General features: G+C 49.3%; 1 protein-coding gene across 1 annotated transcript in view; it reads right to left on the reverse strand.

Moving 5' to 3' along the window:
- Positions 1-465: 465 nt before the first annotated feature.
- HCN3 (hyperpolarization activated cyclic nucleotide gated potassium channel 3) overlaps positions 466-14,641 on the reverse strand; it is a 29,968-nt gene continuing 15,792 nt past the window's right edge. Inside the window, exons 3-8 of the mRNA XM_056852444.1 lie at positions 13,664-13,825; positions 10,207-10,425; positions 8,962-9,108; positions 7,592-7,832; positions 5,954-6,118; positions 466-1,565 (exon numbers count right to left, since the gene is read on the reverse strand). Of these exons, the coding sequence (XP_056708422.1) occupies positions 466-1,565; positions 5,954-6,118; positions 7,592-7,832; positions 8,962-9,108; positions 10,207-10,425; positions 13,664-13,825 (2,034 nt within the window). The remainder of the gene's footprint in view (positions 1,566-5,953; positions 6,119-7,591; positions 7,833-8,961; positions 9,109-10,206; positions 10,426-13,663; positions 13,826-14,641) is intronic.

Raw genomic sequence — 14,641 nt, forward strand, 5'->3', positions numbered from 1 at the left:
GCCACCGGCGGGAGGTTTTTGGGGTGGAGCCTGAGGAGGGCGGGGTTTGGGGAGGGGAGGGACTTCACTGCCATAGAGTCCAATTGCCAAAGCGACCATTTTCTCCAGGTGAACTGATCTCTATCGGCTGGAGATCAGTTATAACAGCAGATCTCCAGCTACTAACTGGAGGTTGGCAACCTTAATTGGGGGGCGCTCGGCTCAGCCTTTGGTAGGCTCCTCTCTACAGCAGCGCTCAAAGTTAGCATGGGGCCGAAGAAATGGTTTCCCTCCCCTTCCCACAGAGACAGAACTGGAAGCCACCCCGAGTTATCTCCCAGAGCCGTCTGCCCGCCCGGTGATGGGCGAGCTCTGCCCTTGCCCATTTCCCTATCTCTGGGTCCACCCCGGGCAGTTCTGTTCTCCCAGAAGCCCACTCTTCTCCCCTCCGCGTCAGAAGATGCCGTCCTGGGCTTCCTCGTGGCCTCACATGTTGGACGGGAGCTTTGGTTTCCCGGTGTCCACCTCGGCGCTAAACGCCACAGAGCCCTTGCGGGACGGGCTGGCCACACGTCGGGGTGTGGAGGCAGGCGACTGTGGGGTGCTCGCCCCGCTCATGGATCGGCTGGAACCCAAAGGCACCTGCTGGGTGGAGGCAGGCTGGCCTGGGGTGCCGGCGGCAGGTTTGGAGAGGAGCCCTGTGACCGAGGGAGATGACTGGTGTGTCAGGTTCCCAGCTGACTTCCTGGCCTGCTGGGAGTGGCCCATGTCCGCCTGGAGGGCGAGCCGGTTCGGTAAGGAGGGCTGGGAGGCCGAAAGTGGCCGTACATCCTGGGTGAGGCGGCCCACGGAAAGGCCCTGCGTGCTCCGGTGTTTCACCAGCTGCTGAGGCTGCAAAAACAGGGAGATGTGGGAGCCGGTGGCACGGGACAGGCTGTAGTGGAGAGTTCGCCCGGGGAGGACGGACGAGGCGCTTGCTGGCTGCTGCAGGAGTGAGGTCGAGACTGAAGCGCCACGCGATTTGGAGAGCTGCGGCTGGTTCGCTCCCGGGACCGGCTCTCCCTTCTGGCCTGGCCTCGGGGTGGCTTGTCCCGGAGGGCCTCCCCTAGGCCCTACACTTTCCAAGGGTGGCGGGCACTGTACCATGGGTGAAGAAGGGGACCCGGCCACTGGCGTCTGTAAATGGGACTGCGCCCCCGAAGCAGGGGAGCTGACCAAGGAAGGGCGCGAGCCGCCCACGCTGGGCTGGGAACGCCGGGGGTGTCGGGGGATGAAGGCGGAGTCCGGAGAGAGAGGGCTGGACAAGGAGGATGGTGGCAGGAAGATGTGAGCCGCCAGGCTCTGCTGGTGCGTTAGCGCAATGGCCACGTTGGTGGTCGCAGCGGCAGTCTGCAGAGGGGCGTGCACCAGCGGCTCCCAGATCACGGGCTTGCCGCTCAGCTCCCGCCCGGCCATCACTGGTGGTAGGTCCTGGATGTTATGCGCCATGTCACGGTCGTGTTTGACGATCTGCTGGATTATCTCGTTATTCACGCTGCTGGAGCTGTGCTCTGCCCGCTTGCGCAAAAGGATTGAGTTCTTCTTACCTGGGGAGGAAAGGGGGACATGGAAGGGAGAGTAAGAAAGGCGTATCTACAAAGAACAATATTATCAAGAAAGCCAGATGGATCAGGACGAGGATCCATCTTGTCCAGCGTCCTGTTCTAAACAGAGTTCCTGTCATTCTTACAGGCAGAGCATGAAGGCAACAACCACCTCTATTGTTTGTCCTCTGAATTGTCAGGTGTACTGCCCCTGAACCTGGAAGATCCATTAAGTTTGTCATTGCTCATTTATGCATGGGTACTTTCACTCACGTTCACCCCCCCCCCGTTTGTCTCGGTTGTTCATTGGAGTTATGCATGAGTTTTCCCTCCATAAGAGATGACCTCACTGCCAGCCCTCACAAATCCCGGGACTTCCTGTTCCTCTGTTAACTCAATTCTTCCCTCTCCCCTGAGCTCAGCCTGGGTGAAATCCCCGTGCATAAGGCAAAGCACGGGACACACAAGCTTGGTTTCTCTCACAGCCAATCAAAAAGCAGCATGTAAAGAGGCGGGGATTCAAATGCTTTCTGCTTCCTCCGAGTTCTTTCTGAGCCGAAGGTTTTTTAAAATGAGGCTGAGGTTTCTCCCCCCCCCCGCTTCCTTTCAAATGGATCTGTTTTTTTTCCCTTAAAATGCTCTTAACATGCTTTTTTATGCAGCAATTGGGTTGGGGGGAAACTTTTAACTCACTACAGCCAATTGCGAAGCAGCATTTCAAGGGGCGGGGATTCAAATACTTCCTGATTTGAGCTTGGAGACTGCTGGTGCACAGACTCCCAACAGGAAAGTGTGGGTCCAAGCGAGCAACAAACCTCAGGTAAAACTCCTATGCATAATCAACCATAGTTTACAGATCATATGAGGAAAGGTTGAAGGAGCTGGGTATGTTTAGCGTGAAGAGGAGACTGAGACTGAGAGGGGATATGATAACCATCTCCAAGTACTTGAAGGGATGTCACATAGAGGAGGGTGCTGAGTTGTTTTCTGTTGCCCCAGAAGGTCGGACCAGAACCAACGGGTTGAAATTAAATCAAAAGAGTTTCCGTCTAGACATTAGGAAGAGTTTTCTAACAGTTAGAGCGGTTCCTCGGTGGAACAGGCTTCCTCGGGAGGTGGCGAGCTCTCCTTCCCCAGAGGTTTTTAAGCAGAGGCTAGATGGCCATCTGTCAGCAAGGCTGATTCCATGACCGTAGGCAGATGATGAGAGGGAGGGCACCTTGGCCATCTTCTGGGCATGGAGTAGAGGTTACTGGGGATGTGGGAGGGGGAGGAAGTTGTGAATTTTCTGCACTGTGCAGGGGGTTGGACTACATGACCCTGGGGGTCCCTTCCAACTCTATGATTCTATTTCAATGAGTTTGTCTAGCCCTGCTTTAAACGCCATCACTGGTGGCAGCAAATTCCAAGGTTAATTATGCATTGTGTGAAGCAATTTCTGGTCCATTTTGAGAGGTGGGTCAAAAACAAACAAACAAACAAACAAACAAACTGGCACTACAGACTTAAACAAAGCAGTCATTTCCTCCTTCCAAGGAATCTTAGGGACTGTCATTTTGTGAGAGAGGTGGATCTAAGGATTTCTAAGACAATTCCCAGCATCCTCACCAAATTTTGGCAGAATCCATAAGAACATAAGAGAAGCCCTGCTGGATCAGACCGAGGCCCATCAAGTCCAGGGGTCTGTTCACACAGTGGCCAACCAGGGGCCTCTAGGAAGCTACAAAAAAGACAACTGCAGCAGCACCATCCTGCCTGTGTTCCACAGCACCTAAGATAATAGGCCTGCTCCTCTGGTCCTAGAGAGAATAGGGATGCATCAGGACTAGTACCCATTTTGACTAGTAGCCATGAATAGTCCTCTTCTCCATGAACCTGTCCACTCCCCTCTTCAAGCCTTCCAAGTTGGCAGCCCCCACCAACTGGGCATGAAGGCAACAGGTGTGAAAGCAACCCGGCTGGTGTTGAGGTAGACTGCCTCTGAACATAGATGTTCTACCTTAGCCAGGGTAGCTGATGGTGGTGAAATGTGCCAACAAGTTGCAGCTGACTGACAGTGACCCTATTGGCTTTTCAAGGCAAGAGACGAGCGGAGGCGGTTTGCCATTGAATTCCTCTGCATAGCAACCCTGGACTTCTTTGGTGGTCTCCCATCAAAGTACTAACCAGGTGCCTCCAGGAAATATATAGCAAATTATTCAAGTACATGGCGAAGGTGGCAAGAGTAACATATTAAGCAAAATGGAAGGCAGAGAAATACCCAGATTTGAATGAATGGATGAGTAAATTAACTGAACGTGCGATTATGGCAAAACTAACATCCTATCTACATAATAGACCAATTTCAGAATTTCAAGAAAAGTTGAATTCTTTTTAATTATACAGTTGGAAATTAAGAATAAAGTTAAATCAAAGCTCTTCTCACTGCTGGCGAACCCAGAGTGAATGGGGATAGGAGGCTGCCTAACAGCAGCTGCTTCCCCCGGAAGCGCCTCCCAGGATGCTGGAATGCCCCCCCCCCCGAAATGCCAGCACAGGCCTTTATGCCAGAGGGATGCCAGCGGAAGGCCCTGTTGGCGTTCCAGGGCAGCGCCCGGCATCCGGGCCTCCATGCCGGTCCTGGGGCCACTAACGCCGTCGTAAGTAGCCCGGACGCCAGCGCGGGGGGCCCAAATGCCGGTGCAGCACCTTCCTGGCCTCCTAAGGGCTTTCAATCTTAAAGATGTCAGGGATGTATTGTTACAATAAATATATTATTAGTTATGAAGATAAATCGAAAAGATATAGTAATGTAACTCCAAAAAAAGAGGAAATTTAGATAGTAAGCTCCATACAAATTGTATTAATATGAATGTTTCTGTTTTATGCTTCCTCATATTTTTAATGGACGGCAACAGTGAGCTGATTAATTGGTTTGAGTGAATGCTTTTGCGTCAACCAAGAAGGTACCCTCTGATTAATTGTTTAGCAGAATGTTTAACATTTATTTTAATACAAGTACTCATAAGAACTGCAGAGGACACGCGTCATTTTAGAATGGGCATTCTCCTTTTATATGCAGAAGGGAATGCCACTTCTCAGACAGGAATGCCTCTCTCCTCCAGGACGAAAGATGAGAGAGCATCTCTACTAAGACAAAGCCTGCTATGACACATACGTTTTGTTTTTGCCATCAGGTCGCAGCCGACGTATGGCAACCCCGTAGGGGTCAGTGAGAGCGAGCGTGGTGTAGTGGTTAAGAGCAGTGGTTTGGAGCAGTGGACTCTGATCTGGAGAACTGGGTTTGATTCCCCACTCCTCCACATGAGCGGTGGAGGCTAATCTGGTGAACTGGGTTGGTTTCCCCACTCCTCCACATTAAATCAGCTGGGTGACCTTGGGCCAGTCACAGTTCTGTTAAGAGCTCTCTCAGCCCCACCTACCACATAAGGTGTCTGTTGTGGGGAGGGGAAGGGTAGGTGCTTGTAAGCCGTTTGATTATGCCTTAAGTGGTAGAGAAAGTCGGCATATAAAAACCAACTCTTCTTCTTGTTCTTCTTCTGTAGGAGTGGGGAAACCACCTCTTCTTCTTCTTTTTCTTGCAAGGCAAGAGATGTTCAGAGGTGATTTGCCATTGCCTATCTCCACGTCACAACCCTGGTATTCCTTGGTGGTTTCCCATCTCCATACTCACCAGGGCTGACCCTGCTTAGCTTATGAGGTCTGACAAGATCCGACTAGCCTGGGCTATCCAGCTACATACATACATACATACATACATACATACATACATACATACATACATACATACTGTTTTCACTTGTTGCAAATTCAATTAATTAATTTGATAGTTTCTCTTTTTGCAGACCACATATGTTTAAGACAGACATGTGTGGGCATTGGGTTTTTTTCCTTGCCAGATCACTGGAGTGGTGCCGACTTTCTCTACCACTTAAGGGAGAATCAAACTGGTTTACAATCCCCTTCCCTTCCCCTCCCCACAACAGACAACCTGTGAGGTAGATGGGGCTGAGAGTGTGACTAGCCCAAGGTCACCCAGCTGGCTTCAGGTGGAGGAGTGGGGAAACAAATCCAGTTCACCAGATTAGTGTCTGCCACTCATGTGGAGGAGTGGGGAATCAAACCCTGTTCTCCAGATTAGAGTCCACCACTCCAAACCACCACTCTTAACCACTACACCACGCTGGTTCTCTGAATTAGATCATTGGTCCATCAAAGTTAGTACTGTCTACTCGGACTGGCAGCGGCTCTCCAGGGTCTCAGGCAGAGGTCTTTCACATCACCCACTGCCTGGTCCTTTTTAGCTGGAGAAGCTGGGGATTGAACCTGGGACCTTCTGCATGTAAAGCAGAGGCTCTTCCACTGAGCCACAGCCCCTCCCGTCCACTCACCTATGCGGTCCAGCCGGTCCATAGCTACGGTTTCAAAGGCTCTGCGCATCATGGGGTACTCCTCCAAGACCTCGTTGAAGTTGTCCACCGAGAGAGAGTAGAGACGGCAGTAGGTGTCAGCCCGCACACTGGCCGTGCGCCGGCCCCGCGTCAGAAGGCAGATCTCTGCAAGGACAAGGAGGGGACGCAGCGTCAGGAACCATATGTCCACACTCCCCTTGTTTTATTTATTTGCATTATTGAGAGCCCTCTGAGACTCAAGGAGGATCACACAGTGTAAATTAGAACGTAAGGACATGAGAAAGGCCATGCTGGATCAGACCAAGGTGCAGCAAGTCCAGTCCATTAAATTGCATTCCCTTGCACCATTCGTTGCTTTTTGGTCTCAGATTTGGAAGCTAAGCAGGGCGGCCCTGGTTAGTTCTTGAATGGGAGACCACCAAGGAAGTCCAGGGTCACTATGCAGAGGCCGGAAATGGCAAACCACCCTACAGGGTCGCAATAAGTCAGCTGAAACTTGATGGCACTTTTAACCACTATTACCAATCCTAGCTGGAAACTTATCTATGAGTATTCCATCTGGGAAGGAAGAAGCATTGATGGGTTCTTGGTGTCAGGCAGACATACGATAGGAGAGGTTGTTCAGGAGGAGAGGTTGTACCTTTACTTTACTTTACTTTACTTTACTGATACTGTTCATATGGCCAATTCGGCCCTGAACAATGTCACACTGAGACCAAAATAAAAAAAAAAGGAACAAAAAAGGATCGAAATTACCCATAAGGAAATTAGTATTTTTTTTTTTTACCTTATTGACCGGGAAAGAAATTTGGCAACTGCCAATGTAGTATTAAAACCCACCCCTGCTAAAAGAGCCCTCAGATTATCCAGTTTAGAGACAGATTCCCGAATAAAAGGCTTTATCCATCTGTCTCTAGCCTCATTGAGCAAGGGGGTTACCGCACTTGTATTCCCAGCAATGTATTAAGAGTTTGAAAATGTTATAAAAAATCCTGTTCGCACTATCTATATATTCCCACCGATGTATTAAGAGTTTGGAAACGTTATAAAAAATACTGTTCGCACTTTGTTTGGCCCCTTTAGCTGTGAAGATGTCTTCCAACCATTTATAAGTTGTGGTATCCAAAAACCCTTTTAAAGTGATGTTTTTTATGACATTTTCAAACTCTTAATACATCGCTGGAAATACAAAGTGCGGTAACCCCAAGTCACAGCTAAAAAAGGAATGCTGAAGTGTGTCTATTTGGCTAAAACCACATTGACATTCTCTCTCACAGTATGGGGTCTTGGTGTTTGGCAGACATACAGTAGGAGAGATTGTTCAGGAGGAGAGGTTGTACCTAATTTCTGGAGGGCCAGACATATCATGTGGCACCTCAAAGATTCATTGCATAAGCTTCCCTGGTCTAGACTGTACTTCATCAGACGCATGAACTGCGAATCCTTCATTCGCCAATGTGGTGTGGTGGTTAGAATGCTGAACTTTGACCAGAGAGGCCCAAGTTCAAATCCCCACCCCAGTCACTGGATATCCTTGAGCTGCAGACTTCAATTTTTAAAACAGGTATTCGCTGAAAATTTTGCAGCATGAAATTTTGTTCAATTTCTAAAACATACCGCCGAAGTAGGAGCCATCAGAGAGTTTCATTTCCTTGGAACCACGAGTAAGGATGCTGACCACGCCATGCTGGATGAAGAACATCTTCTTGCCCACGGTTCCCTCCCGGATGATAAAGTCCGCCGGCTGGAAGACCTCGAAGCGCAGCTTGGTCAACATGGCGGTCACGAAGTTGGGATCGGCGTTAGCAAAAAGCGGCATGTTGGCCACCAGGTTGCGACAGTTGAAGTTGATGATCTCCTGGTTGGGGGGAAGGGAGAGGGGGAATTTGGAAACCTTCAGTCCAAATCCCATCTACAACCTAAGCGCCCCCCGCCCCCGTTTCAGGTTCACTCAGGAATTAGAGTAGAAAGCCGATGGCATATTCTTTTTCTACCGTAAAACTTAGGGTCCCCCCAGTGAAACTGATGAGCATTAGATTCAGCACAAACCAAAGGGAGTCATTCATCACACAACACACAATTCACTTAAGAACATAAGAACATAAGAAAGGCCCTGCTAGATCAGACCAAGGCCCATCAAGTCCAGCAGTCTGTTCACACAGCGGCCAACCAGGTGCCTCTAGGAAGCCCCCAAACAAGACGACTGCAGCAGCTCCATCCTGCCCGTGTTCCACCGCACCCAAAATAATAGGCATGCTCCTCTGATACTAGAGAGAACAGGTATGCAGCATGACCAGCATCCATTCCAACTAATAGCCATGAATACCCCTTTCCTCCATGAACATGTCCACTCCATGAACATATCCACTTATGGCCCTTACTACCACAAGATGTGGTAACGGCCATTGGCTTATACAGGATATAAAAGGGGACAGAAGTAATCTCTCAAGGATAGGTCTATCAGTGGCCATTAGCCCTGATACTTAAATGGAGCTTCCATGTTGGGGGGCAGTACACCTCTGAATACCAGGTCATGCTTCAAAGGAGGACTGTGGCCTTCAGGCTCTGCTTGTATGCCATGGGGGATTGTTTTGGTTGGCCACTGTGTGAAACAGGATGCTAGACTAGATGGACCTTGGATCTGATCCAGTAGGGCTCGTCTTGGATACTAGTCATGATGCATACCTATTCTCTCCAGGATCAGAGGAGCATGCCTAATATATTAGGTGCTGTGGAACACGGGCAGGAGGATGCTGCTGCGGTCGTCTTGTTTGTGGGCTTCCTAGAGGCACCTGGTTGGCCACTGTGTGAACAGGCTGCTGGACTTGATGGCCCTTGGTCTGATCCAGCAGGGCCTTTCTTATATTCTTATGTCTGATGTAATTATAAGCTCTGACTCAAACCACAACCTGGTGTGGATGTGCCCTTGGGAGTCCACCCAGCCCAGTGTTCCGTGCCCCCAACCCAAGAGATCGCCAAAACTGTACCTCCTTCAGAGGTTCACTCAACTCCCCAAGGATGTTCTCCTCATCAAACATCTTGCCCTGGTAACGGTGTTCGTAGTACTCGTGGATCCGTTGGCGCGTGTCTCCCGGCAATTTATGGAAGGACATGTATTGTTCCACTTGCTTGTACTGCAGAGAAAGAGACCGAGGAGATCGTGAGGGCATGGCTTTGGCAGGAAGGGCGTGGCTTTGGGCAGGGGTGCAGGCCTTTGCTTATTTTTAGGCCAGGGACATGTCCACGTGACAGATTTTGACTAGCTCAGGGGTCCCCAACCTTTTTGAGCCTGCGGGTGCTTTTGGAATTCTGACATGGCATGGTGGGAGCAGCAACAAAATGGCTGCTGCAGGAGGCAGAGTAGGGTTGCCAACTCTGGGTTGGGAAATACCTGGAGATGTTTGGGGCAGAGCCTGAGGAGGGTGGGGTTTGGGTAGGGGAGGGACTTCAATGCCATAGAGTCCAATTGCCAAAGTGGCCATTTTCTGCAGGGGAACTGATCTCTATCGGCTAGAGATCAGTTGTAATAGCAGGAGATCTCCAGCTAGTACCAGGAGGTTGGCAACCCTAAGGCAGAGCCAGCCACAAAATGATTGCCATGGCTTAACCTCAGTAACACAATGTAGATCTTTGTGCTGGGGTGGCAGCTGCTGCCAAAGCAATGTTTTAAAAAATCTGCACAGCCAATCAAATCTCCAATGGACAATCAGAAGCCTTGCTGGGCAAAAACCCTACCTGCTGGTGGGGAGAACGAGGGGCTGGAGGAGAAAGCACCGGGCACTGCAAAAATCATAGCAGAATTGGGAATCGTCCCATCGAGAGAGCCAGCGGGGTGTAGTGGTTAAGAGTGGTGGTTTGGAGCGGTGGACTCTGATCTGGAGAACCGGGTTTGATTCCCCTCTCCTCCACATGAGTAGTGGACTCTAATCTGGTGAACCAGGTTGGTTTCCCCACTCCTACACACGAAGCCAGCTGGGTGGGCTAGTCACAGCTCTCTTAGAGCTCTCTCAGCCTCACCTACCTCACAGCGTGTCTGTTGTGGGGAGGGGAAGAGAAGGGGATTGTAAGCTGGTTTGATTCTTCCTTAAGTGGTAGAGAAAGTTGGCATATCAAAACCAACTCTTCTTCTTCTTCTTCTTCTTCTTCTTCTTCTTCTTCTTCTTCTTCTTCTTCTTCAAATAAACAGACCTCCCCCCTTAGCAACCTCCTTTCCACCCATCCCCCTGCCTCACCTTCTCCTGGTACTGGCGGCGGGAGGAGTCCAGGGACTGGATGAGCGCGGTGGCGTGGCCGATGAACATGGCATAACATGTGGCGCCCACGATCATGCTCAGCATCGTCAACCAAACATCAGTCATGCCCTCGGGCGCCTGCTGCCCATACCCGATACACAGCATGTGGCTCATGGCCTTGAAGAGCGCGTGGGAGTACTGTTTCCCCCAAGAGTCGTTCTGTAGGGCAGAGAAAGAAAGGAACTGCACCATAGATCAGTAACTGATAACGTGGGCATGTGATGAGAAGCCAGACTGTAAACAGCTGATCACCTAGGGTGAGTACAGGCCACCTCCAGGTGACCAGGCAGAAAGTTCTTGGAAAATAGTAAACTTTGGTGTGTTTGTTTTTCTTTCTCTTTGTAATTTTTTTCCAGGCCATCTATATGCCAGGAATGACCAATGTAGCAAGTGGGTTAATAATTTCTGTGGGCGACTCTGGAAACAGAGGAAATGCAAAAAAGGTTGAGATTTGTTAAGCAGAAATATTTGGAGCACGCTAACAAACCTGGTAGACTTTTGGCAATTAATTTCTGTGGGTGACTCAATCCTATTGATTCATAGAATCACAGAATCATAGAGCTGGAAGGGGCCACCAGGGTCATCTAGTCCAACCCCCTGCACAAGGCAAAAAAATTCACAACTACCTCCCCGCACACACCCCAGTGACCCCTACTCCATGCCCAGAAGTTGGCCAAGATGCCCTCCCTCTCATGAACTGCCTAAGGTCATAGAATCAGCATTGTTGACAGATGGACATCTAACCTTAAAAACCTCCAGGGAAGGAGAGCTCACCACCTCCCGAGGAAGCCTGTTCCACTGAGGAACCGCTCTGTTAGAAAATTCTTCCTAACGTCTAGACAGAAATTCTTTTGATTTATTTTCAACCCATTGGTTCTGGTCCGACCTTCTGGGGCAACAGAAAACAACTCAGCACCCTCCTCTCTATGACAGCCCTTCAAATACTTGAAGATGGTTATCATATTGCCTCTCAGTCTTCTCCTCTCCAGGCTAGACATGCCCAGCTCCTTCAACCTTTCCTCACAGGACTTGGTCTCCAGACCCCTCACCATCTTCGTTGCCCTCCTCTGGACCTGTTCCAGCTTGTCTACATCTTTCTTCAATTATGCCCTAAACTGAACACAATATTCTAGTTGAGGTCTAACCTGAGCAGAGTAAAGTGATACCATCACTTCGCGTGATCTGGATATTATACTTCTGTTGATACAGTCCAAGACTGCATTTGCCTTTTTAGCTACCACATCACAATGCTGACTCATGTTCAGTGTTTGGTCTACGAAGACCTCCGGATCCTTTTTGCACACACTACTGCCAAGACAAGTCTCCCCCATCCTATAATTATGCATCTGATTTTTGGTAAAGTTTACAATGCTTCTCTATCGAGGAGAGGTTGACCCCTTCCGGACCCCATAAAATCGGACCCCCAATCCAATCTTCACCAAACTTCTAGGGTCGTACAAGGAGAGCCCCTTGAAGCTATGCTGTGAATTTGGGGGCTGTACCTCAAAAAATGCCCCCACAGGAGCTTTTTAAAAATCCCCATAAATGGGCCCAATTTTTTCTGGTAAATTTGGAAATAAGCCAAATACCCATATTTACCAGTATTCAGCATTTTCCAAACGTCAGAGGTCGCCTCGCTCTCCCGCGTATTTCCACACGTTTTCCCACACGTTTTCTGGACGCGGGCTAAATACGCATCCAGAAAACACGAGCAAAACGTGTGGGGAGAGCGAGGTGACCTTTGACGGTTGGAAAATGCAAGCATAATCAAAGCAAAGCCCCGAAGTACTCGGTGGGGTGACTGAGAGGAAACCCTACCCCCCCCCATCCCCTGCAGGTGGCCACGAGGGACCTGGTAACCCTTCTGACTGAAAGGTTTCCCGGAAAATCTAATAAAATTATGCTTGAATATCTTCTGTCAGATAAGAACCGCCATACAACACGATTGGTTGCCCGGTTTTGCACCCTGGTCTGTAATCATAAAAAAAAATGGGAAGGGCCTTCAACACTGAAGAGTGGCAGTGATTTCAGTCACTGAAATGACCTAATTTTTAGTATTTGCCCAGGAGAGTGTCCAAGTGCCAATTTGTAGTCAGACATGTGTAGTTTTAGCTGGTATCCATTAGGACTATCCTGTGTTCATTGATGAATTTTGTATATTCCTTTTATTCCTTTTGTAATTAATGTTTTCTTTATTTATATACTAGTTGTGGACTGTAATAATAAAGAACTTGAACTAACCCTTCTGATCTGGACAACATGAAGACAGCCAACCAGAATGGTCAGGGGACTAAAGCAACGACCCTATGAAGAGCAGTTAAAACGCTTAGGCCTGTTTAGCCTGGAAAGAAGGTGGTTAAAGGGAGACATGATCGAGGTCTATAAAATTATGCAGGGTATGGAGAGAGTGGACAGGGAGAAGCTTTCCTCCCTCTCTCACAATACCAGAACATGGGGTCATCTGCTGAAGCTGGAGGGTGAGAGATTCAAAACAGATAAAAGGAAGGATTTCTTCACACAACGCGTAGTTAAATTGTGGAACTCCCTGCCCCAGGATGTGGTGATGGCTGCCAACTTGGAAGGCTTTAAGAGGGGAGTGCACATGTTCATGGAGGAAAGGGTTATCCATGGCTACTAGTCAAAATGGGAACTAGTCATGATGCATACCTATTCCTTTAGGTGCTGTGGAGCACAGGCAGGATGGTGCTGCTGCAGTCGTCTTGTTTGGGGGCTTCCTAGAGGCACCTGGCTGGCCACTGTGTGAACAGACAGCTGGACTTAATGGACCTTGGTCTGATCCAGCATGGTCTTTCTTATGTTCTTATGTTCATATGGCATCCTTACCAAGGACTGTCTTCTCCCATACGTTTCTGCCCAGGAACCAAGATCACAGGGAGTGCCGCTCTTAATTGTCCCATTGACCAAAGGTGCTTGGCCGGCAGGCACACGAGAGGGGGCCTTTTCAGTGGCAGCCCCACGATTATGGAACAACCTCTCTAGGGAAAAGCACCTGGCGCCCTCCCTCTCGACCTTTAGGAGGCAGCTGAAGATGGTTTTTATTTACGAGGGCATTTGACTCGTTTTAACTCTTCTGCCTATTGGCAGTTTTTAAATTATTGATTTTAATTTGTGGTCTTTACCTATGTTATTGTGTTTTGCATTGTAAGTTATTCCTGTAAGGGAGAAAGGCGACGAAATAATGTTTTAAGTAAAATAAATAAATAAATACACACCCCAAAATCCTGGATCCACAACAGCGGGATGTGGTATTTGATACACGTGCTACAAGGGGGAGGGGAGTCAACAGACTCTATGCCCCACCTCCAGAATTATGATGCCCTGCCTCTATCTACCTAGATCCGGGCATGGCTATCAATATCAGGGATGGAGAACTCACCACCATGTGGTTGATGGAGACCCAGCAGTCCTCCGGGAAATCTTGCAGCATCGGGACGAGGAACTGCAAACACCCGTCCCAGTGGCACAGCAGAAGCATCATCCCGATGAGGTTGAAGATCCGTACCACGGCGCTCGCCAGGTCATAGGTCATGTGGAAAATCTGGACAGCGGGAACCAGAACGGGCAAGTAAGCAGGCGTCTGGGACCTGGAAGCACCCCCCTTTGTACCCTGACATGTTTTTTAAACCAGTTTCAAACCTGCTTTGGACTCCCAATCAGACAGTGTGGATTCTAACTCTCCAGCTGCATGCGGATCTGTCTCTACCTGCGATCCTTGGCTTCTGCAAAAAACCACGGCCTCCCTCCCTGGCACTGATTTTTCCAAAGAAACCATGCCCATTTATGCATGGGAAGTTTTGCCTTGGACTTGCCACTCTCTAGATGCACATTTTCCCCATCCAAATTCTCAAAACTCAACAATAAGCCCCTCATGCAGAGTTTTGAGTATTTGGATGAGGAAAATGTGCATCTAGAGAGTGGCAAATCCAAGGCAAAACCTCCCAGGCATAAATGGCCCATAACTGTTGAACCAACATCAAATGGGTGATAGATTTGTAGTGCAAATGCCCTGCCGTTGCAAAACAATCCCTGAGAACGTCCACGCTCCTTGCAACAGGGGAAATGCCTTTGCGCTGGAGAACATCTAAAGCTCCACAGCAGTGGAGAGTCTAGCACGGGCAACATGATAGCTAAATGGTGCCTCCATGTTCACAGGCAGTCTACCTCTGAATACCAGACGCAGAGGGTAAGGCCATCGCAGCCATGCTCCGCTTTCCTAAGAGCGTCTGTTGGAAACTGAGTACCAGACATGAGAGACAGCCTCAAACGGACCCAGTAAATAGGGTTGCCAGGTCCCTCTTTGCCATCAGTGGGAGGTTTGGGGGGCGGAGCCTGAGGAGGGCAGGGTTTGGGGTGG

This window comes from Euleptes europaea, chromosome 7, assembly GCF_029931775.1.
Source record: "Euleptes europaea isolate rEulEur1 chromosome 7, rEulEur1.hap1, whole genome shotgun sequence".
Taxonomy (NCBI): Eukaryota; Metazoa; Chordata; class Lepidosauria; order Squamata; family Sphaerodactylidae; genus Euleptes; species Euleptes europaea.